This window comes from Cavia porcellus, unplaced genomic scaffold (assembly GCF_034190915.1).
Source record: "Cavia porcellus strain 051 isolate PalLab524CR breed Dunkin Hartley unplaced genomic scaffold, mCavPor4.1 scaffold_6, whole genome shotgun sequence".
Taxonomy (NCBI): domain Eukaryota; kingdom Metazoa; phylum Chordata; class Mammalia; order Rodentia; family Caviidae; genus Cavia; species Cavia porcellus.
The window spans coordinates 93,166,334-93,189,783 of record NW_026947489.1 but is presented as its reverse complement, the minus strand read 5'-3'; the positions used below and the strand labels follow the sequence as shown (position 1 = coordinate 93,189,783).

Sequence of the window (23,450 nt, the reverse complement as noted above, 5' to 3'; positions counted from 1 at the left end):
TAAATCCTCATGGAGACCACTGAACTCGTACGTGTAACACTGAAGCGCTATGATTTCTATTTCATGGTTCACACATGCATTTGGGCGCACTCTTACCAAAACTGTGGAAATGCTGTGTGAAGCAAGCTGAGTCGTCTGTGTCTGACCTCCTGATTCCTGCCTTTCAAGGCAACGAGCTTTGCCTCTGGATTCCTAGAAAGAAGAGGCCGAAGGAAGGGACTGGGGGCTGCCTGACTTCTGGGCTTGACACAGAGGAGACACAGCTGACTCGGAGACATCCTTGTACATCCTGTGGAGACCGCGGGAGCCCCTGCATCACAACTGTGTGACACGGTCCCCGCAGGCACTGCAGGTGCCACGCGTCAGAAGTCCATGAACTCTAGTGCATGTGAACACATCTCACACACTCCAGAGCTCCGGCCACACACGTGGTCTCATCAGAATTCACTCTGAGACACAAGTTCCAAGACACGACACCAAGTATCTCAGGAGGGCAGCAGGACATTAAACCAAATAGGGAATCTCATGCAGCTGCCCAAGTGTCACACCCATGAAGCCAGCCCTGTTCATGACATGGATTTTTCTTTATCAATGCATACTAATATACAGATTAATGGGTTTTGTGGTAACGTTTCCATACATGCATACGTTGTGCATGGACCATGGCCAGCCTCCTCCTACCCTGTAGGGCCTTCCCTCCTTCCCTTGCTGGTCCCCTTCCTGGTCCCCTGCCTGGTCCCCAATTTCAAAAGCCACATGGTCAGCTGCATGCTAAGCAGCTCCCTACAGCAAGCCCCTTCCATTCAGACTCGTGTCTTGGTTACTTTTCTCTCCTTACTGGGACAAAATATCTGACACCCCAAATGGAGGAAGGAAAGGTTTATTTAGCTCACTGTTTGTGGAGGTTTCAGTCCATACGCAGCTGGCTCCAAGGCAGGGTGACATGGCACAGGGGCAACAGTTCATGGCAGCAGAAGACAGCAAAAGCAACAAGAGCAAAAATTGGTGGGAGAACAAACTTTTTCTCCTCGATTACATTGTAAGCACACCACTCCCTCCCCCACCCCACTCCACCCCCCACAGGGCAGATGTAGCACTCACAAAATCTCCTTCCCCTCCTCCTGCAGAGGCTGAGGATGTTTACAAAGAACTCTGGCTCCCTGCTGAGCCTCTCAGTTAAACTTCTAAACTTCTCAAGTTGACACAGTGTATCAATAGTACACCCAACTTTTATGCCAAGGGCAGGGTAGAGTTGAGCAGATTTTAAAGAAAAACAGCCCAGATGCAGCACTTACTGTTGAAGAACCGACCAGAGTTCACTGTGTGTGTATCCAGCGAAGAGTGAATGCATTACTACGTTCTGGGTACATTTGCTTTCATTTCGGTTAAGTCCCAGAGTGGGAAGAAGCACCCCACCTGCTCTAGCTTCAGGGTTCCATCTGTCCATCCCTCCTGGGTGTGTGAGAACGCACAGTGCCCCTCAGGTCTCTGGTTTTCTTGTGTGAGTCAGAATCATAGCACTCCTGTGTATGTCCTTCCTCAAGCCCTGAAGAGTCACCCCCATCTTTGTAGGGTCAGACCCTAGGGACTGAACCCGGGCCTTCGCTATGAGCGACATCCCCAGCACTCCTTGTGATTTCTTATTTTTGTTATTTCTTATTTTGATACAAGGTCTCACTAAGTCGCTGCATTGCTAAGGCTGGGCTCAAGCTTGCAATTCTCCTGTATCAGCCTCCCATGAGCGGTGTCCACGCATGCGCTGCCATGCCCTAAGTCACTCTGCTTTTTTGCTGGTAAACTGACAAGGGAATCACCATCCCTGGGAAAGAGAAGGAATTCAAACGCATTTATAAAAGTGGAAATCACGTACTGCTGACCCATCTTGGCAACAAACACCTTCAGTATTTGCATAATTTTGAAATAATTCTGCCTTGTCTTTATCCTTACGGAGACACGGTTTTCCTGATTTGGTATTAACCTCATTTCCTCCTGCCTTAATCTTTCCTGCCTCTCCATAGCCATGGATAGGTTTTCTTTTATCATCCTGATTAAACCACCAAGCAATCATTTTTCCCTTTACCTGAAGACGTGAAGCTCAGATGCCCCCGTCCTCACAGGCAATGAGCCATGTCTCCCCTCTGAGCCCAGGGCCTCTGCACTCCGCTAGCTCCCAGCCCTTTTGATTCAAATATCCCTCATTTCATGACCTACTTGTCTAGTGACTGTTCAGAGTGACAACTGACACACATTATCCAGACTGACAAGCCACCACGCGGACTCAGGAACGTCTTTCCTTTGCTTTGCTTTTCTTTACAGTTCTGTATATCTTCTTTATAGAGCCTCAATGTTTTGTTTTTTGTAGCATACAAAAAAAATCTATATAAGTGCTGTGATTTTTGCTGATTGTACTGCACAGTACAGCCCTGTCATTTTACGTTCTGTCATTGTTACGGTTGACACACTGTGTCCACCTGGGAAATCTAGAAGCTTACCTAGGGGACCCGGCAGCTGTACATCTGTAAGGACCAGCGTCGCAGGGAAGAAGACCCCAAGGACTCAGCTCATAGTGAGGAGTAAAAAGTTTATTTCCATGAGCATGGGGTCCCCCAGGCAAACAAGTACGGAGGGCCCCAAGGGGGAATTGTGCAGGGTTTTTAAGGGCGCACGCGGGAGGCAAGCAAGTTTACAGAAGCAGATTGCATTGGTTAATTTTGAGCAGCATAGGACTTGGCAGAAGTTGATTGGAGGGGTTTGGGGTTGAGTAACCATGGAGACTGGGGGTCCTAGCCCAGTCACTATGTGCCCAGAACAGAACAGTTACTTGTCTTACTTATCTCGTTGAGACAGAACAACCTTGCAGGTGCATTCTTTTTTGCTCCGTTCTGATAGCTCTGGGGAGTTAGGCATTCCTTTCTGCTCTGCTCTGATAGCTCTGGGGAGTTAGGGAGTTAACCCTTTCATCCTCCCCTTCTTCTTGTAAATGGCCTTTAGGAAGTTAAAACTTAACCTAGTTGGATTTGAAGGGAGAAGGGGAGGGGAAGCAGCAGATAGAACAAGCTTTCTTGGTCTCTTCACATCCTGGGTATAGAGGACAAGCCTGACCTCCCTAGGATGTTGTTCATTGTGTCAATTTGTGAAGGTCAGAAGTTCAACTAAGTGGCTCAGCAGGGGGCCAGGGTCCCTAGTCTGTGACATCTGCAGCCTGTGCAAGAGGAGGGTGGAGATGGTGTGAGTGGTGCTCCCGCCCCAAGGTAGCAGCCTGCAGTAAAAGGCAAATGCAGAGGGACTGATGGCTGCTTTCTTCGGGGAGCTCCGGTCTTCACCTGCAGCGTGGACGTTGTCTCCTGGCTCCTGGCACAGACTGACTGTTCAGCTTCTGCCTGGGACTTGTCAGCCTTTGCCACAGACCCCTTAGCCTTCCGTTATAGATTCTTCAGTGTCCATCACAGACCCATTGGCCTCCTGGTACGGACTTGCACGGGACGCTGCAATGAGCCCCAGCCCTTGGGCTGGACTCCTCAGCCTCCAGCGTGCAGACCCCCTCCGCACACCCCCTCACCCCACTCGGTGACTGACCACGGTAAACTGATCTTGCAATTTTGTCTGATCTTGCACACGTGTTTCTCTAGTAAACCCTGACCAATACAGTTATATGTTACAGTGCCAGGTGTTAGTGTTAAAGGCAGACTCTTTCAGTGGGAGTTTCTTTTGACATTTCTTTGTTCTGAATATGGTAATATACACACTACACGTAATTCCTCACTTCATGACCAATTTACTCAATAATCTAGTTGCAGGAACCCAGTCGTAAGACAAGGAATTTTTGTTCTGTTTTTTGTGTTTTGAGACAGGGTCTCCCCAAGTTGCTGGACCCAAGCTTTCATTCAATCCTCCAGCCTCGGCCTCCCAGGGGGCTGCCCCTTTTGCAAACGGCTCTGCAGCTGTCAGTGAAGGGTGTTCATATGGTGCCTCACACCGGGCCACCTTGCCCAGATGCATCCAGAGATTTCCTGTGTCATTGTTTTTTTGTTTTTTTTTTTTGTTTTTTTTTTTGTTTTTTTTTTTTTTTAGTTACTTCCTAGCAGAAACACAAAGGAATTGGAGGCACTGAGATGTGTGGGTGCATTTTTACTCCATGTTCTCTTTGTGATTATCAGAGGAAAGAACAGTAGTTCAGGCATCAATGCGCATTAAGCCTTGAAAGTGTTATCGACTACAACCCTGGCTCCCCACTGTTGAATGTCAGGCTTCCTATCTTGGTTACTTTTCTCTCCTTGCCGGGACAAAATACTCCACACCCAAAATGAAAGAAGGAAAGCTTTATTTAGCTCATTGTTTGTGGAGGTTTCAGTCCATAATCAGCTGGCTCCAAGGCAGGGTGGCATGGCACCAGGACAACAATTCAAGGTGACAGCCGGAGCAAAAAGGCAGAGCAAGCCGCTCTTCCTCCTTTATATTGTACACAGGCCACTCCCAGCCCCTAGAGTGGGCGTAGCACTCACAAAACCTCCTTGCCCTCCTCTCACACAGGATGAAGATGTTTACAAAGAACCCGGGCTCCCCGCTGAGTCTCTGGGTTAGCTCTAAACTTCTCAAGTTGACACAACTAGCAACCATAACACTTTGGCTTCCCCACAGTTTGTTTCCACCCTGCTTGTGCTTCTTGGTGGTCTCTGTAGACACCTATCTTTCACTTCTCCAGAGGACAGAACCAGCATAAAGTCTCTGTCCTACCTCCCTTCATAATTCCAGAAAATCTGCCTAATCAGGTGGTCTTCTTGGAGAAAGATTCTACTTCCCTGCACTTTCCCTTTATCCATCTTTTTTATCTGCTTGATCTACTTTTTGAGAGACACATTTTTAAATTCTTTGACAGCTCCTTTACTGAAGTTTTGTTTTGGACTGTTTCTTGTGCTTCTGTAGTGATATTCAACCCATGTTTTGGATTCAGGGCACTTTAGTGCTTCCTAACAGAATTCGAGGTGTGTTCACTTTTAGGGTTTTCTTTTACTTTATCATCTCCATTTCCTGTTAGTAATGTTTTACTTGTTTCTGTGAGTTTGTTTGTTGTGTTGCATTGCTTCAGTGTATGGTGATCTTGCAAATTCTTCACTTTCAAAAGTAAAGCAGCCTTAGGTATCTGGAAACTCAGTATGCAACATGTATGTGTGTGTGTATATGTGAGTGTGTGTGTGTGTGTGTGTGTGAGTGTGTGTGTGTGTGAGTGTTTTATTCCAAGGTAGATGTGTAATCAGCTTCTTTACATGAGGGAACTCAGTGATGTGCATCTAGAGGTCTTTTCTCTAAGATTCTCCAGAGTCCCAAGAGAAAAACACAACAATCACAACCACTCCATAGTTTTGGGGCCCAGCGCAAAATTAAAATGTGGAGCCCCTGTGCAAGAGTCAGGAAAAGATGGGCATGATGATGCATACCTGTAATCCCAGCACTCATGAGGCTGAAGCAAGAGGATTGCTACAAGTCCAAGGCCAGCCTAGGTTACACAGTGAGATCAAGGCCAGCCTGGACTATACAGGGAGACGTATCTCAAAAAAATAAAAAATAAAAAAAGATAGGAAAATTTTCAGTTAAAAAGTACTAAAAAAAAAAAGCATTTTCTTTTGAAGGCAAATTGTGGCTCACAGAATGTAATGGGGAGATAGAAATACCTGTAAGCATAAGGCTACAAACTGAAAAATATAATATTTTGGTGCCATAATTTTAGGTACTGTAAAAAATTATAGTACCTTAATAATGTCATTTCTTGGTTGAAAAAATTTTCTGGCCTTGTTTTCTGCAAACTCATTTATTAGGTGATGAACATTTATATTCTTAGCAACTTCATTTTAAATCTATAAACTAAAAGTGATGGCCTGTGCTCCTGGCAAATGAAACTTAGCAAATCATTTTCATAACACATTTTTTTTTTTGTCTTTTTCCTTTTTATTGGTACCCGGGGATCGAACTCATGACCTCCTGCTTGCAAGGCAAGCGCTTATGCCACTGAGCTAAATCCCCAGCCCCCAATTTTCATAACACTTTTAAGAAGAGGAAAAATAAGCAGAAAGAGTCATGGGAACAAAGGCAAAGATCGGGGCAAGGAAGTAATGAAATAGAGGAGGAGGGAGTCCCCTCACCGTAGAAAGACGTAGGCTGGGAGAGAAAAGGCTACAAGAGAGACAGCAGGATTTCCAGAAAGCAGTTGTCTGAAACTCATTCAGATCCAGTTACAGGAGAAGAAACGGAAGGAACAGACATCAAACAAGATGTTCCGTGCTAGGCAACCTCAGTAACAAAATCTCTCAGCTGAGGGAACCAAAATTCAAGAACGAGTAGGAGGAAAAAGCAGCAGAGGTCAACACTGCAACAAGTATTCTAGAGCTAGCAAAAGGAAGAAAAGGAGAAACAGGAGAAGGCTGGAGAGAGGAAGGGCATCCAAGGGGCTGCAGTCCGGCCCCTTCAGGGAGAGCTGAGGAAGCTGAGAAGTTCATCAATTTCTTTGCCAAACCTGATTGGCAACCAAGCTTAGCTGGAAACTCGGTAGAGATAAGATGACAGCTCAGGGAGGATCACAATCAGGGGAAGACTCTCTCCTAAGACAATCCCATTTCATTCCTTGGTTTTCACCTAGGACCTGACCTCCTTCCTTTACGGTAGCGTGAGTCCGTGGTCCTAAAATTGTTTTCAACACATCTGATGGAAACCTATGACCACGATGCTGTGCTTTCTGGAGAAGATACGATGTTCTCAGTTTGGAGAGAGAAATATGTCTATCACACATTTTTAGTCTTGTAGGAATTTTACGTGCCTGACGCCTGGAAGACAAGAAGGGGTGCTGACACGCAGTCCAACAGGCACCCCTATAATGACCTTGATGATACTCCACCCTGCCCTGCTCCAGAGATAACAACCCCTAGGTAACTCCCCACCCACGGAAGTGGAAACAGTGGGGCAAAGACATTCATTAAGAAAAAAATCACCCAATTATGGCTAATTTGCAATGAGCTGGCAAACACCATTCTGCTGTGAGTAGTGCAGTTTATCCAGAAACACCCTAATCCTGTGTATATAAAGGGGAAGAAACCGAGCGGGAGGGACATTGACAACAGGGCCTCGGCTCCAGTGTGGACACCACCATGTCTGTGCGCTTCTCTTCCGCATCCAAGCAGCTGGACTCCCCTGGGCGGCTCTCTGGAGCTGGCACCAGTTTCGCAGCTGGAAACCCCTGTGGGGTCCCAGGCATTGGAAGTGGCTTCTCTTGCGTATTTGGGGGCAGCTTGTCAGCAGGAGGCTACGCGCCGGGCATAGGAAGTGTCCCTTATGCTGCATTTGCTGGGACCGAGCACATCCTCCTGGCCGGCAACGAGAAGGTGACCATGCAGAACCTCAACGACCGTCTGGCCTCCTACCTGGACAAGGTCCGCGCCCTGGAGGAGGCCAACGCAGAGCTGGAGCAGAAGATCAAGGGGTGGTATGAGACATTCGGGCCTGGCTCTTGCCGAGGTCTTGATCACGATTACAGCAGATACCTGCCGATCATTGATGACCTTAGGATCCAGGTAATGACACAATGTCGAGGGTTGTAATGCTGATGGCAGTGTTCACACACACACACACACACACACACACACACACAGATGTGTGTACTGTTAGCCTGACCTTTGGACTCAGCTTCTAAATTTTGGCAGCTCGTTACCTACATCAAAAATCATTTCTGTTAAAATTCTACTCTTTGGACATGACTGTCCCACCATCTAGTATAAGGCATACATGTGTGTTTCTAATAACATAAAAATACCAAAAACTGTTCACTGCCTCTGCCTCTCTATTCAGACTTTCCAACAGAAAGTTTTTGCAGGGCTATCGCAGGGAGTACAAGAAAAGCCAGAGACCCAGTTCTCATTTTCAAAACCAACCCCCTGCTATTAGACACAGATGCTAAAAATATTACTATCACTTCCCAAGTAACTTTATTTCAAAGAAATTCGAATTTGTAAAACTATGTCCTCACTCACTCTCGACTAACGTTCCACTTCTCAGATAATTTCCGCCACTGCCAGTAACGCCAACTTGGTGCTGCAAAATGACAACGCCAGGCTGACAGCCGATGACTTCAGGTTGAAGTAAGTAGCCCTGAGGGCAAGGTGAGAAAAGGTCACCTCAGAGAGTCCCTCTCCTGTGGAGGCCAAGATCAGGGCTAGTTTGTTTAGTTCTATTTATTATTCGCTTTAAACCAAAAGCCTATTAGCACAACTTCCTGCTGAGGAATCTTTTTTTTTTTTTTTTTTTTTTTTTTTTTGTCTTTTTTCTTTTTATCGGTACCCGGGGATCGAACTCACGACTGCCTGCTTGCAAGGCAGGCGCTTATGCCACTTAAATCTCCAGGAATCTTTTTACTAGGGAAACTTGGTGGGCGGGAAGAGGGGTGTACCCAAAGGAATGTCAGGGTCCCAGAAAGGTTTGAATAATTCCGTTCTCTAGCTTCTAGGAAATGTATGGATCCAATGCACTATGGAAACTCTAACCGTGTTTTCTGCATGGTTGCAACAGTTTCAAGCTCAAAGTTTTGAGTTTTATGGTGATCTAGAAACCCAATGTGACGCGGTAATAAATGTGTGCCAGATACGAAAACGAACTGGCCCTGCATCAGAGCGTGGATGCTGACATCAACGGGTTACGGCGAGTCCTGGATGAGCTGACCCTGTGCAGAACCGACTTGGAAGTCCAGCTGGAGATGCTCACCGAGGAGCTGACCACCCTCAAGAAGAACCACGAGGAGGTAGGCACCCACCTTCCCTCCCCATGGGAAACTTCAGACAATAAGCACCAGATCTTAAATGAATGCCAAGATTATCAATTTCTCCTGATGACTCAGATTATTTAAAATGTTTCTATGCATCCCTCTCCAAAGAAACAAGTCCCACGAAAAGACTAAGGACCCTGGCTACTGGCTCCTTTAAACAAACAGATCCTAAAGCAGGGAACCTTGGCATACCTCTAAAATCCTTGCTCTTGGGAGGCTGAGACAGGAGGAATGCAGGTAAGGTAGTGGTCAGCCTGGGCTACAGAGTGAGCTCAAGACTGACCTGGGCTACACAGTGAGATCATGTTTTGTTTTGTTTTGTTTTGTTTTTTAAGAAAAAATGAAAGAAAGCAAGGAAAGCAGGAAGGAAGGAAGGAAAGGAATCTTAATGTGGTTAAACAAAACTCTTTCAGGAAATGAAGGCTCTGCAGTGCGCAGCCGGGGGCAACGTGAATGTGGAGATGAACGCAGCCCCTGGCGTGGACCTCACGGTGCTGCTGAACAACATGCGGGCCGAGTACGAGGCGCTGGCCGAGCAGAACCGCAGGGACGCCGAGACCTGGTTCAGTGAGAAGGTAGAGCTGTGGAGGCGGGTGGAGCTGGGCAGAGTGCATCAGCTGCCCCAGGTGCTGCCCAGGTCGTCCCCAGGTGCTCCCCAGGTGCTGCCCAGGTGCGAGGCAGCACACATGCCTGACTTGGCCTGACCCTTGCAGAGCGCCTCGCTGCAACAGCAAATCTCAGAAGACACCGGAGCCGCCGCATCAGCCAAGAATGAACTCACTGAGATAAGACGCTCAGCGCTAGCCCTGCAGATCGAACTGCAGTCCAACATAGCCTTGGTAAGCGAGAAACAGGTTTGCTTTAAGAAGCAAGGTGAAAAAAATGAAAGAGAACTTCCTCGTGGATAGCATCATATACTTTAGATTTTATCCATCACTGGTGACAATGACGTGAGACATTTGCTTTTGCACATATTTTTCCTTGCCTGAGAACTATACCTAGATGCTAATAACTGGGAAGCAACAGAAATTAGCTGACACAGCTGTGTTAAATTACCTAAAAAAGAAAATAGAGCTTTTGTGCTGAGTCTTCTCTCCCAAGTAAAAATATCAAAACCCACTGTCTGGAGAGCAAATTGTTTGTACATCTTCAGTTTCTTTTTCTAGTATCCCTTTCGACCACTTGAGAATACTTACGTCCCTTTTTAAGTGGCACAGACAAGAAGCAAATAAAAGGGTAAAGATCGATTCTGGGGCTACACTTGTGAAAACAGCCACCTTGTTCATTAGGAGCTGGTGAGACAGTTTCACCCCCATGTGTTAGTCCACAAGACCCTGAGGGCTGGACAAGGCAGACTTTATAACCCATCACTACTTCCAAAAGCAGCTGCTAAGAATTAAAGAAGCCAAGGGATCACCAAGGTTCCACCGCTGCAGATGAAGGAACCAGGCTCTTTCTCCAGATTTTCTAACTCCCAAGTCTCTGCCTTCCTGCTAGAGTTTATCCACAAAAGCTGCTATGGAGGTCCATGAGCAACGGCTTCTGTAAAAATACCTGGCATAGGAAGGGGTGAAACACCCTCCTCTCCATGCTGTGTGAAATCTAACAGGCGTTTCCTCTGCGGCTCTACATAAACCTTTTTGTATTCACATGCCAATGAATCAGACTATTGAAAGCTTAGAAGGAAATTAAGAATTCTACTTACATAAAGTTTGCGCCAGTGACAGGGAACAGTTACAACCCTCACCAACCAAGGTTGTCAAATGATTAGAAATGAGGGAGCAAAGGTAAGGGAACTCACTCCCTGGGAAAATGGCAAGTTGGGCCCCGAGAACCCCCAAACACAGAATATGAGTATGGGAGAGAAGGAGCTTTAGACTCCGCCCTAGGGAGAAACACCTCCATCTTTGTAACCCTCCTGAGCCCCTGGCAGTGCAGCATTAGCTTCCCTCAGTGTGGTTCTCACACAGAAGGGCGTGACAGCTCCTAAAGGCAAAAATTCACAGAGACAAATGGGACCTGTGGGTGCATGTGATGATTTGCATCCTGCAAAATGAACTCTTCTTGCCTTTGAAGGGACCTGGCCTTTCTGACACAGTGCAGTGACACCTTTTCCAACCTACAGAAACACTCGCTGGAGTGCTCCCTGAGCGAGACCGAGGGCAACTACTGCACGCAGCTGGCCCAGATCCAGGCGCAGATCGGGGCCCTGGAGGAGCAGCTGCACCAGGTCAGGACCGAGATGGAGGGCCAGAAACTGGAGTACCAGCAGCTGCTGGACGTCAAGGTGCACCTGGAGAAGGAGATCGAGACCTACCGCCGCCTCATAGATGGGGACGAGGGGTGAGTGCCCTTCCACTCACACAGCTGGACATTCTCTGTAGTAAGGAAAGATCGAATGAAATCAAATATGAAGTATCCGTGGGCCAGATCCTACGCAGCTAAACTCCCTTCTGCTGTGATTTCATCATCCAGTGAATGCCTGCCTTCAATCACTGGTTAGACTTCCTCAGCAAAGCTCACAGTGAAATAATTAATGCAAAACCTGTTTTTACAGATCTCACTTCAAATCAGAGGCCCAGGGAGGACGGGAATATCAGCTAAAAGGTAAACACAAACTGTGCCAAGCATTCCACTTTTTTCTCATGGATGTTTCAGAGGATGAGTGACTTTCCACTTATGGGGTTTATAAATTCTAACCGCTCCCATGCACCATTTCAGATCTACCCAGACATGTCATTGTGAAAACGGTTGTTGAAGAAATAGATCTTCGTGGGAAAGCTTCACCAATCCAGAATTCACCCCACTGAAGAGAAACCCAGCAAAATCAACAAGAGCGAGCAGAGAGTGCCTTCCTGAGCCGTACCCCACTGAAAAGGGGTGGCCCCGTAAACTAAGACGCCAGATTTAGCCAGACTCCTAACTGAGGGCCTCCTAGTTCGCTACTTTTCTCCAGCGAGCTCTGATAAGCTCTGTAGAACTGTAATATTTCTTGGGCTTTCTCTATGGTGATGTTTCAATAAAAGTTCTGTCTGTTGCAAGTACCCTGCAGGGCTCCGACCAACCCCTCTTTGTGTTTTAAGTCTTCCCTCCTATGGGAGCTGGGTTTGCCTTCCATTCCTTCTGTCTAACGTAGTGGTGTTCAAAGGTAGAAATGATTTGCCACATAAACTAGGTGGAATCATCTTCACACTTCTATAAAACGTTGTCTTCCTCCCAAAATTCAGTATTTATTGACCACATGGTAAGCACCAGAGGATGAGACTAAAACAGTTAACCAAGCTTAGTTCCTACCCCGGGTGGTGAGCACGCCTGTCATCCCGGCACCCTGAGAGACAGAAGCCGGGGATCACAAGTTTGAGGTCAGCTCACTTAGTGACTGACAAATTAAATTAAAAATAAAATTAAAAAGGGTCCCTGAGTTCAACACACCTGGGGAACAGGAAATAATTTTTAAAAATTAAAACATCATCAAAAACTCCTAAACTATACAGGAAATGCTGCCGATGGTGATCTTTCCTGAAGGCATAAAAGGGAAGGAGAGATGTGGGAACGGGGGTGAGTGGAGACCCCAGAGGGCATCTAAACTGTCATCTCAGTCACTCTGCCATGGGGGTGGGAATTCGGGGCTTATCCAAGACTGCAAGACACTGAGTCTCTGAAGTCAAACACGCTTCGAATGAACTATTTAGTGTTTAACCTCCATGAATCTATTTCTCCACCCAGCGGCTCAAGACATCTGAGTAATAGGAGGAGGTATATGGTGTGCTTTTCTGAGGAGAGAACGTGGTTTCCTAAAAAGCAGGCTGTTTCTGCTAAGGGTTCAGCCCGGGTCCCACCCTGAGCTCTGCAGAACTTGTTCACGTCAATAAAAGTCAGTTTCCATCTATCTTCCCTTCCCTCTTCCTTACAAGCATTTAGATACTGTGTGAACCTAAAGCAAACACACTTTTCACTTACATTCCTGATTCACTGGTCCTCACACCCTAGCACTCTGTGTCAAAATTAGGAGAAAACATCCACCCACATTTCTATAGTCAGAAGGACTTAGCTTATGGCCCGATTGGAGGACAGGTTGGAATTTCCACCCAAAACTAAACAAAGCCTTTACCCTATGACCCAGCAGTTGATGGGCTCACTCTTTTTTATCCAAAGAGGTCAAAAGTGTGTGTTCACACATAACCCTACACTCAGGTCTTGACGATGGCTTGATTCACTATCTGCCAGAATCTGGAAGCAGTCCAGGACATCCATCCCTAGATGAGTGGCTTAATGTGGCAGACCCAGGCGATAGAGGATCGCGTGATACTAAAATGAGCTGTCAGGCCAGGAAGAGACGTAGAGGAAGCTTGGATGTGTGTCACAAAGTGAATGAACATAATCTGGAAGGGTTGTGTGCTATACTGTTCCAGCTGTATGACATTCTGGGGAAGGAAAATCACGGAGATGCAGAGCGTGTTTGACTGGGGTTGGGGCTGTCACTAGAGGAAGAAGAACCAAGGCCAATGAAGACACTCCATGACAACCCAGGAGAAGACACATGTTGTTATATGGTGTCCAACCCTGAAGCGCTGTTCTGAAGTCAGAAGACCTGCAAAGCACAGCTTCAAGGCTGACCTCAACCCAGGTCCTTCCAATCCCTATGTACTCACCAGGTCCCCCTTGAATACACGGTAAATTCTCAAGCAGTGGTCCGTGACATGTGCTGGACACTGGTTTCTTACTGACAACAAAACAACCACTCTCAGGTGACAAATATGTAAATAGAAGTGGCCCGGGAATTTGTGAAGTCTCTCCTCCACTTCCAGAAAGGACAAAAGCCTACCTAAACTTTGAGAGTGTTAGTTTAGGAGTCTGTGATTCAGCTAACCCAAGAGACTTGCCCTGCCCTTGAGGAAGTGGCAAGGACACTCCAAGAGAGGTGAAGCACCCTGAGGTGCTGGTTGCTTTGACAGATAAGTGGTCTGTGATCTCCATGGGCACCTTAGTACCAGGGTCAACGCATCTCCAGAGTCCCTCTAATAATATATGATGAAGTTATTTCACAAAACACCGTAAGTTAATTAGCATCTGCAAGTTATCTGGAGATCAATAGATTATGTTAATAACACTTTGCAGTCGCCTAACACTTCTTATCTAAGAAACTGAAGCTTTAGAAACTATTACGCTGACCACATATTCTGTTTCCCTTATTTTATTCATGGGAAACATAGGCGAAAGATTAACATCAGACCCGGCTACAGCAAAATCAGTAGCAGATCTCCGTGCATAAACTACACTCCTTATCATGCACTGTTCTACACATGAGCTGAGAATCTGAATTAATATATTCTTTCCAACTATTTGTGGTATTTTTACTATTTTAATATGACTTATAAATATGTGGATTTTTAAAAATCTGATTACTCTTCAAATCATATAAATCTTTTGCCTTTCTTTTTTTAATTCACACAGTCCATTCCATGAGAAATTCTGTATCTTTCCATGACAATAACATTGGGTCTTTTTTTTGTATTCTCATTTTTGTAACAGGGTCACGTGTTTCACTTTTCTAATTATCAAAGTGAGTGGTTTCCTTTTTCCATTTATCTCCATCAGCACTTTAAACATAAACACCAAAATCTCAGGAGAAAAAGAGGGGAGGATAAAGTTAAACAACCGAGAGCATGGACAAAAAGGCGGGTCCCCTGACTTTGCAGAGTCATCTGAACGCCTCTGGCCTCCGACTGACCTGGCATCCAAGCCGTCTTCAGCACGCTGTCCAGGGTTGTCCTTTGGGAGTCTAAGGGTGGCAGCCGATGGGTTCTGCCATCTCCGCTCTGGCCCTCAGGCAGAACCACCCACAGTCGTCTGGATCACCTTCAGGACCTCTGTAAGAACACCTCGGCAAAAATTTGCCTGGACCAAGAACTTTCTTTTCCTCCATTCGCCTTAGCGTTGGAGGGAGTTTTGGCCACTTGGGAAGCAACTTCCCACTATTCCACTTTTTAATTTGAATTTGCATCCACGTTTTCATGGCACCAAAAAGAGGCTATGGAAGCACCTTTGTGAACTTTGTTCCCTGGATCTTCAGGCTGACTGTCGGTCTCTTTGGTTCAGGGATCTCGACCGGCTTTCTGATGTTTATTAACTCTTTCAGCCTCTGCTGTGCTTTCTTTAGGTCAGAAGTTCTCAGGTGGAATGTCTTCCGGGACACATCATCTAAAGCATTTCCTGATTTAATTTGTAACATGAATCCTGAGATGCCGACTCTGAGAGAGCTTTGCTTAAAGCTTTGGGCCTCTCAGAAATTTCAGAAAATTCCTTTTTGCTATCATTTAACTTCGTAACCAGTGATTCAAAGGTCTCTGGCTTCTCGTCAACCTCCCCAGCCTTTATCATTCGGTTCAGATGCTTCTTCTCAACCAGGCCAGTCTAATCAAGGACTGTGTCAGCATCGCTATCATGAAAGCCCTCATCTTCTCAGGTCTTGGTTTTCCTTCCCTGAGATGCTGCTTCCGCCACAGCAACCCCAAAATGTCAAGAATCCAACAGGCTTCCAGGGAGCACTGATCACAGCTTCCTTTTTCTTTCCTGAATGAATGACCTTTGCCACCAGTTGTTTTCTGGCTGAATCATCCATGGGTAATCTCACCCTGCAGGGCCAACTTCTCCATCCCTAACACTAGGTCTTTTTAAAACATCGTCTCACAGGAGCAACCAGAAGAAAAAGAATCACTATTTTAAAACTAAACCTGAAGCCCGGCATAGTGGCACACACCTGTAATCCCAGCACTCAGGAGGCTGAGGCAGGAGGATCATTTTTGATCAGTGTGGGCTACAAAGTGAGCTCAAGACCAGCCTGGACTGCCCAGTGAGATCCTGTCTCAAAAAGACCAATAAATAAATAAATAAACAACAAACAAACTAAACCTGTAATCAGTTCAGGAACCAGTTTGTAGCACTGCAAGTAATAGAGGGCTGGCCCTGTCTGGCATGACCACTTTATTATAATAATATCAATAATGGACACTTATGAAATGTCTGTGTCCCTCGGACAGTCTTACAGTCATTCATTATTGTGTCTGGTGAACACTTATTTGAGACCGTCCAGGGCTGTTATTCTCATGTGCCCAGCAGGGAAATAAAGCACAGGACTGGCCAGTTTCCCTGGGGCATCATGACAAGAGCAGGAAGTCTGCTTCCCTGGGAAGCTAATCTTCTGCTGAGACCCCATAATGAGGGCCTCAACACGGGTCCCCTTCAGATGCCTCACCCTCCCTGGCCAATGAAGTGATTCCCTGTCTTTCTCTCCCCTTTCTCTCTCTCTCTCTTTCTCCAGGATTGTTGCTATTTGGCTCCCAACAGCAAGAGATTATGAAGGAGATCTCAGCTGCAGAGGAGGGGAACAGTGCAGAGGAACCCTCAATGCAAATGAGAGTAGAATGTAGGGAAAAGTGCAAAACTGTGTAGAAAACACCCCCCAAATAAGACTGCAGCCATGCAGGAGGTGAATCTATTTAATGAAATTGCAACATCCCATTTCTGCAAAATCCTGAAAAGAAGGCAAATGCAAGTGTCACAGAATGGGTCCCTTGTTAAAGATATGCAAAAAGGGAAAGACGCCATTGAGGAGCCAATAGATAGCAGTGATTCCATTAGTGACAATGAAATCTCCAGCACAATGGCCCTCCTCCCTCTTGTCTCCCTCACAGCAGCCATGAAGGTTTTCAAAGCTAAGTGTAGGTTCATTTGTTTCTTTCTATGTTGCATTTTCTTTATTATTTTGTATTAAGTTACAGTCTTATTATCATTTTATATGAGTATTTTTGAGTTGCAGAGTGAATCATCCGAGTTTCTATTATTTCTTATTGGGAAAATTACTTGGATATCCAAGTGTTTGGATTATAACCATGTTTCCGGAAGAGAGTATGCTCACAAACCAAGGTTTCACTGAACTCTACATGCATCTGTAGAACAAGAATAGTAAACATTTCTCGTGTGAAATATTAACTCTTTTTCATAGGAGAGAGAAGACTAGATACTATTCCAGAGATGAGAATGATGTACATTGACATCTTTTGATTTAAAAAAAATTCTGATTTCTTTTCTCTTATCTGTGAGACTATGATTTAGAATTACTAACCCTTGGAGGCTATGATTTAGCATTACTCTGCCCGGCACCTTTTTCAAGTATAAAAAGCACCCTGAGGGCACTGTGCCACCTACTGGAAACTATTAAAAACCTCTGATTGGGAAAAACAACAATTAACATGCAAGGGGTGTTTTATTACAGATCAGCATAGGAGAGACTGAAATGACAACGAACCCTATAAAAGGCTGCGGCCCAGCCTCTGCAGAAGGTGACCAGCCAGGGTGCTCTGGGGAAGAGTGCCGGGCTGTGCTGTGGCCATGTCTTTCCGGTTTTCCAGTGGCTCCAGGAGGATCTGCTCACAAGCTGGGTCCCCCCGACTGTCCAGGGGAGGCTCCGGCTTCGGGGCTGGAACCACGTGTGTCGCTCCAGGAGCAGAAAGCAGCTTCGCCTGCACGCTTGGGGCTGTTTCTTCTGCCGGAAGCTCCTGCCAAGGTGGAGGTGGGTCTGGCAGCGGCATCTTCACTGGTTTCCTGGGAAACGAGCAAGGCCTCCTGTCCTGCAATGAGAAGGTGACCATGCAGAACCTCAACGACCGCCTGGCCTCCTACTTGGCCCACGTGCACACACTGGAGGCCGCCAACACTGAGCTGGAGCAGAAGATTGCAGACTGGTACGACAAGTGCGGGCCAGAGCACCTCCCAGGGCTCGGTCATGACTACAGCAGATACTTCTCAGCCATCGAGGACCTGAAAAAACAGGTAAGAAATACAGACTTGTGTCCTGTAGCCAGACTTCCTAGTGTGCGTCGCTTAAAGCAGAGAAAATATAGAATGGATGAGGGTTAGAATTGTTCACTCTGTATTCTTTATGCTAAGAGCAGTGCCTGGTGATACAGATTTGTAAAATTAAATAAGGATGGAGAAGTGGTTTCCAAATGAATGGAATCGCATCGTTTCGACGTTTCTGATCAAGAGAAATTGAAATACCCATGTGGCTCTTAGGGGCTGGATATTTATTATCCGAAAAAAAACCCAGATTAATGGGTAAATTAATGATGTCATGGGGCTGACGTAGAAGAAGACAAAGGATGTCACCAAAACCAGAGGGTCCTTGGACTTCTGACCCTGACCATTTTGCCCGCTCTCTTCTCTATAGATTATTTCTGTGACCGCCTATAATGCCAGCATTGTTCTCCAAAACGACAACGCCCGGCTGACTGCTGATGACTTCAAGCTGAAGTAGGTACAAATAATTAATTCCATGAACAAAGGTAAAACCACTAAGTTGGACTGAAGAACGTCTCTTCTGCTCTTCTCCCAGCCCTCTTTTGCCTTTGTAACCAAAACATTTTCATGATACCCCACTAGATAAATCGAGGAACCAAATTAAACATGCCCTCCTAAGGAGCGACTATGAATTTTTAAAATATTTTGTTCAACTGCTAAGCACATCAGAGGGCAAATTGCCCCTGGAGAAATAACACCTCCGAAGGATCCTCACAGATCGGTAGGCAGCGCAAACTGGTTTAACTGTTCAGGCAGCTTCAGAAATGTGTGCAGAGCATGCGTCCGTCCGCAAGTGCGTCCCCACGGTCCCAGGTCTCAGGCTCCTATATGACCTTTCAGGTACGAAAACGAGCTGGGCCTGCACCAGCTCATGGAGGCCGACACCAGCAATCTCCGCCGGGTGCTGGAGGAGCTGACCCTCTGTGCCGCCGACCTGGAGACACAGTGTGAGAGCCTCACGGAGGAGCTGGCCTTCCTCCAGAAGAACCACGAGGAGGTAAGGAAGCCTGCGCGTGATGTCCCAGTTCCCCTCTTTCTCTTACCAATGAGAATCCTCCCTTGAGGATGAATCCCGGCTCTTCCCAGGAAACCCGAGCCCTCCAATGCGCGTCTGGAGGGAACGTGAACGTGGAGATGAACGCGGCCCCCGGCGTGGACCTCACGGTGCTGCTGAACAACATGCGGGCGGAGTACGAGGACCTGGCCGAGCAGAACCGCAGGGACGCCGAGGCCTGCTTTCACGAGAAGGTACACGTGGGCTAACCCAGGAGGGCCTTGCACCGGGTGGCTGCACCGGCCCCTGACCTTCGGACCGTTCCTTTACAGAGCGCGTCTCTGCAGCAACAGATTTCGGATGACGCAGGCGCGGCCACAGCAGCCAGAAATCAGCTGATGGAACAGAAACGCAGCCTGCAGAGCCTGGAAATAGAGCTCCAGTCCCTCCTGGCTATGGTACACGGGGCTGCTGTGTGTGTGCGTGTGTGTGTGTGTGTGTGTGCGCACGCTCGTCTACTTTCTGTTGCTCTCCCCAAATACTTGGGCTCGATGCTTCCTGCTGGGAAGGACTTTACTCAATTCACAGCATTGGAGGCTGAAAGCCTAAACAGCCCGGCGCCAGTCTGACCACGGTCCCCTCTGAAATCGTCCTGTGCCCCTTAATGTCACCACACCTGCTTGCAACACATGCACCCAGGGGGAACACACACCAGCAAATCCGAAATACGACGGTGTTTACACATAAGCATGTGTGTTAGAAGTGTATCTGTAAGGGTACGGACAGAACAAGTGCTAAAAATATAAAGTGTATTCAGTATTAATGGTTCCACCCTTAAATGTTACTTCTGATGCCTCCACCCCAAAATCTGAAAAATTACTTTTTTCAATAGAGAGGAAAGTGTGTGTGTGTGTGCGCACCCACACATGCGTGTGCTTTTGAGGAACTGAATAACCAACCCAGGGCCTTGCATGTGCTAGGAAAACACTCTGCACTCAGCTACACCCCCTTTTCAAAATTTTATATATCGAGACAGAGCCTTGCTAAATTATCCAAGCTAGCCTCCAACATGTGATCCTCCTGCTTCAGCCTCCCATACAGCTGGAGTTAGAGTTAGGCACCACCACACCCAGCTAAGGGGAAATTTATTTTTTAAACCTCGTCAGTTTTGATTTTCAGGAGAAAACACTTAGCCTGCATATTTTTCATCTTGGGAGTGTTTGCAGTGTGAGCACACCCTTCTCCCTCATGCACTGAGGACTTCACTGGGTTCTTCCAGAAACAATCCTATGAACACACGCTGGCTGAGACCGAAGGAAATTACTGCGTTCAGCTCCAGCAGATCCAGGATCAGATCGGGGCAATGGAGGAGCAGTTGCAGCAGATTCGAACGGAAACAGAAGGCCAGAAACTGGAGCACGAGCAGCTCCTGGACGTCAAGATGATTTTGGAAAAAGAAATTGAAACGTATTGCAACTTACTAGACGGAGAGGAAGGGTAAGCGTGAACCTGGGAAAAATTATACACAAGCCAGTATGGTGCCATAGAATTTCCTGCTGTGGGGCTGGGGATTTAGCTCAGCGGCATAAGCACCTGCCTTGCAAGCAGGCGGTCGTGAGTTTGATTCCCGGTACCGATAAAAAAAAAGAAAAAGACAAAAAAAAGAATTTCCTGCTGTGAAGACCACTCCCATATGCCTCCTTGGGATTGTGTATTATGCTTTCAAGGGAAAGGAAACCTGGCAGGAAGCAGCCAGAAATTTGAAAATCATAATATATTAATCTATTGTATAGATTAATATAAAGGACAATAAAGTGTAGAATATTTAACAGTTCTAGTACTTTAATCTAGGGAAAATTGCTTTCTGTGATCTATATTTAAACGCATTTCTTATAATAAGTCATTTTTTTGGCCTTGCTTTAGATTGAAGCCAGGGTGTCATCCACCCTAGACAAGGGCTCTACCCGCGGGCGACACCCCACCCAGCACTTCCCAGCTATGGACTTTCCATAGACTTTCTGTTCAAATGGAGCAGTGATGACTAGGGAGATTTAAGTGGAGAAGCAACCATAATTTGTTAGACAAGAGCCGAAAAAAGCCCTAGAACTGCAGTGTAAATTCCATACAGGTGAACTTGAGCCCATGGTTAGCTCTTTGGACCACAGTTTGGTCCTCATTGATAAAACTGGGTTAAGATGCAAGCCACACTCATAACCGGTCCCAGCCTCCCTCTGTGTGTGAAGTAAGTGTGTGTGACCGTGCCTTGCACGGTGTTTGGTGACCAGTGCCTGTGACCAAGTGCTTGGCTGTAGCCACCCTACTTTTTGCACCTCCAAGCACAGGGTCAGCTCTGCACAGCCAGTTCCCAGAAGAATCAAACAGCGATGGCTCCCCGCTGCTTTTAATTATAATGTCCATTTCAAACCAAATGGACAGCACTCTCCACTCTATGTGAGGGATACTTTTTGCATGAATTTGCTGTATTTCCAACAATACGACCTGTTTGTGTCTCTCAGCTCTATATTTTCTACAGACCCAGCCTGGTTTAGTCCCCCAAATGTGTTCTTTGCCACCTGAAAGAAAAGTCACCCTAAGATAGAACACAGCATCCCCACACTGTCAAGAGAAAGAGAATCTCGTTTGAAGGAAATTTCCAATCATAAACACCTATTTAATCTCCATTTTCACTATGGGGAAATCACGGAAGGCTTCCTAATATCCCTTACACATAAAAGCAATTTAAATCTTACTGAAATTCGAACTTTGACCGTTTTATCTCCAATTCCTTGCTATGAGCTCTTTTTCGGAGGAAAAACTGCAGTTAAGTACTCTTTCCCCCACAGCAGGAGCAAAGCCACGTGCCACAGAGCAAAAGGAGCCAGGCCCGTAAATTCTGGAAATCAAGTCAAAGGTACATAAGGGTTTATATTTGATAATCGCTAATTCACTAAGACTCGGGGCTGAGTTTACCTCTGGAGAACAGAGAGACAAGCAATCCTGACAGCAGTTCTTAGCATTTGTATTTGAACTCCTTGTAGAACAGGGGTGACCTTATGAGGTTACTGAAATGAGGACTCAATCCCCCCAATATTTTTTACCCAGAACATATCTTTTCACAGTTTCTGTGCTTGAGAAGTATTGTATTATAAAGCACGAAACAAGGACAAGTTATAGTTTTTCTTGCGTTTTATTTTTCAGGCATTGATTCTCCAAGCCCACCCTTGCCTGGCATTTAGTTTTATTTTGCAATATTTGCCTTCCTGCACCTACTCATGTAAAAAAAAAAAAAAATGAGCAACAAATATAAGAACGATTGATCTCAGTCTTGTTACACATGTTATAAATATATTATTTTTCCACCGGGGATCAAACTCATGACCTTGCGCTTGCCAGGCAGGTGCTTACACCACTGAGCTAAATCCCCAACCCCAACACTGTTCTATATTGACTGTCTATGAGCTCGCTGAAAAGAATTTTACAAAGCAAATTGTGGAGTCCAGATTCTTTGCAACCTGTTAAGAATGCCCCTGCACTTATGTTGATTTATTTCTTTCTGTTGTTTTTTTAGACTTAACTGAAGAAACATTCGTCAAAACAATGGTGGAAGAGCTGGACCAGCTCGGCAGTGTCCTCTCCCTCAGGGTCCACTCGGTGGAAGAAAAATCCTCAAAAATAAGCAACATCACCATGGAACAGCGCGTGCCTGCCAAGGCTCTGTGACCAGGGCAGAGTTATTTTAGGAAATTATTTTGCAAATCCTGCCTTTGCAAGAGCCCATTGGTCAGAGATCCCAAAATACTGTCCCTTAGATTTATCTCCAAATTGGGTTTCTCCTTCTTCCTTTCTTGTTTTTTTTTCCATGTAATTCTTTTCAACAAGACTAGAAAAAGGGAAAACCTCGCTCTGCCTAGTTTTGTGTCGTTCTCAGGGGTCTTTTGCCCTCTCATTACAGACTCTTCTGTTGCAAGGGAATTTTTGTGTATAAATGGGTGTCTTACATGCTAATAAAATCGAGCGCTTCACTTCATGGTCACCTTTACCTCGGTTAATAACAGAATAAATCGGAGAGACCCCTAGCCCTGCTCTCTGATCTCAGATCTGTCCCCAACAACTGTGTAAATGACCCGACCTCTTCAGGCATGGGCCTCTGTGACGCTGAAGGACAATCGCATCCCTTTAAGCATGAGGATATTTTCATCCTGGAAACAATTGGTCAGCCACCGTTACTTCACTGACTCTGAACCCAGATCGCTACTTTTCCATTTGGATAACATGCTCTCTGCTCCTACCGTGGCAGTCGAGTGAGGCAATCCTGAGAGGAGTTTCCCACCCTCCTCACATCCACCAGCACACAAGATTGGGCCTAATGTCACTACTTAATTGCTTTAGGAAGTGCAGGTGGGGCTGGGTCGCAGTAAAGTACTAAGCTCAGGAGGTTTGGTCACTTGGGTGGAATAAGGCTGGGAGCTCCCTTATTGCCCGATTCTCAGCCGAGGTGCATAGGTCAAGTGTGCACTGCAAATGTGTTGCCACTGCTGACTATGGCTATTCCTAGCTCCTACAGAAGGCAGGCAGCTGCCCGCCACCCAAAGAAGGTAGCTTCTAAGCTGGAGCCGCAGCGGCAAGTCACCTGTAGGGGCCTTCTTGTGCTGAGTGGCCCCACCCGCGATGATCAGGGCTGTACCTGGTGGTGTGGTGTTGAATAAGTCGGGTTAGATGTGCTTGATGGCAGAGCTACAATGACATCTCCTGGATATTGGTCTTCTTGGCTCCTTTTACTGAGTGAGCTGGAAT

The 23,450-nt window shown here is 46.3% G+C and overlaps 2 protein-coding genes across 3 annotated transcripts; both read left to right on the top strand.

Annotated features, from left to right (window-relative positions):
- Positions 1 to 7,106: 7,106 nt before the first annotated feature.
- Positions 7,107 to 11,847, top strand: LOC100729525 (keratin, type I cytoskeletal 27). Its single transcript, XM_003466944.4, has 8 exons — positions 7,107 to 7,559; positions 8,041 to 8,123; positions 8,623 to 8,779; positions 9,217 to 9,378; positions 9,517 to 9,642; positions 10,929 to 11,146; positions 11,361 to 11,410; positions 11,525 to 11,847. The coding sequence occupies exons 1-8, from the start codon at positions 7,137 to 7,139 to the stop codon at positions 11,611 to 11,613; spliced, it is 1,308 nt and encodes a 435-aa protein (XP_003466992.3). The 5' UTR covers positions 7,107 to 7,136; the 3' UTR covers positions 11,614 to 11,847.
- Positions 11,848 to 17,150: 5,303 nt separating this feature from the next.
- Positions 17,151 to 22,683, top strand: LOC100731822 (keratin, type I cytoskeletal 26). Of its 2 annotated transcripts, XM_003467091.3 has the most exons (8): positions 17,151 to 17,635; positions 18,033 to 18,115; positions 18,503 to 18,659; positions 18,749 to 18,910; positions 18,989 to 19,114; positions 19,936 to 20,153; positions 21,500 to 21,567; positions 22,225 to 22,683. In XM_003467091.3, exons 1-8 carry the CDS (start codon positions 17,195 to 17,197, stop codon positions 22,374 to 22,376), a joined length of 1,407 nt encoding a protein of 468 aa, XP_003467139.1. In that variant the 5' UTR covers positions 17,151 to 17,194; the 3' UTR covers positions 22,377 to 22,683. The 2 variants fall into 2 exon arrangements, with proteins under 2 accessions (XP_003467139.1, XP_063107588.1); XM_063251518.1 differs by lacking the exon at positions 21,500 to 21,567.
- The last annotated feature ends 767 nt before the right edge of the window (positions 22,684 to 23,450 follow it).

What these genes read in the sequence shown, in the direction of transcription:
- LOC100729525 (XM_003466944.4), top strand. Translation starts at nt 7,137, where the DNA reads ATGTCTGTGCGCTTCTCTTCCGCATCCAAGCAGCTGGACTCCCCTGGG. An exon ending in GCCGATGACTTCAGGTTGAA is followed by an intron (nt 8,124 to 8,622) that starts GTAAGTAGCCCT and finishes AATGTGTGCCAG; the next exon opens with ATACGAAAACGAACTGGCCC. An exon ending in TGCAGTCCAACATAGCCTTG is followed by an intron (nt 9,643 to 10,928) that starts GTAAGCGAGAAA and finishes TCCAACCTACAG; the next exon opens with AAACACTCGCTGGAGTGCTC.
- LOC100731822 (XM_003467091.3), top strand. Translation starts at nt 17,195, where the DNA reads ATGTCTTTCCGGTTTTCCAGTGGCTCCAGGAGGATCTGCTCACAAGCT. An exon ending in AGGCCTGCTTTCACGAGAAG is followed by an intron (nt 18,911 to 18,988) that starts GTACACGTGGGC and finishes GTTCCTTTACAG; the next exon opens with AGCGCGTCTCTGCAGCAACA. An exon ending in TCCAGTCCCTCCTGGCTATG is followed by an intron (nt 19,115 to 19,935) that starts GTACACGGGGCT and finishes GGGTTCTTCCAG; the next exon opens with AAACAATCCTATGAACACAC.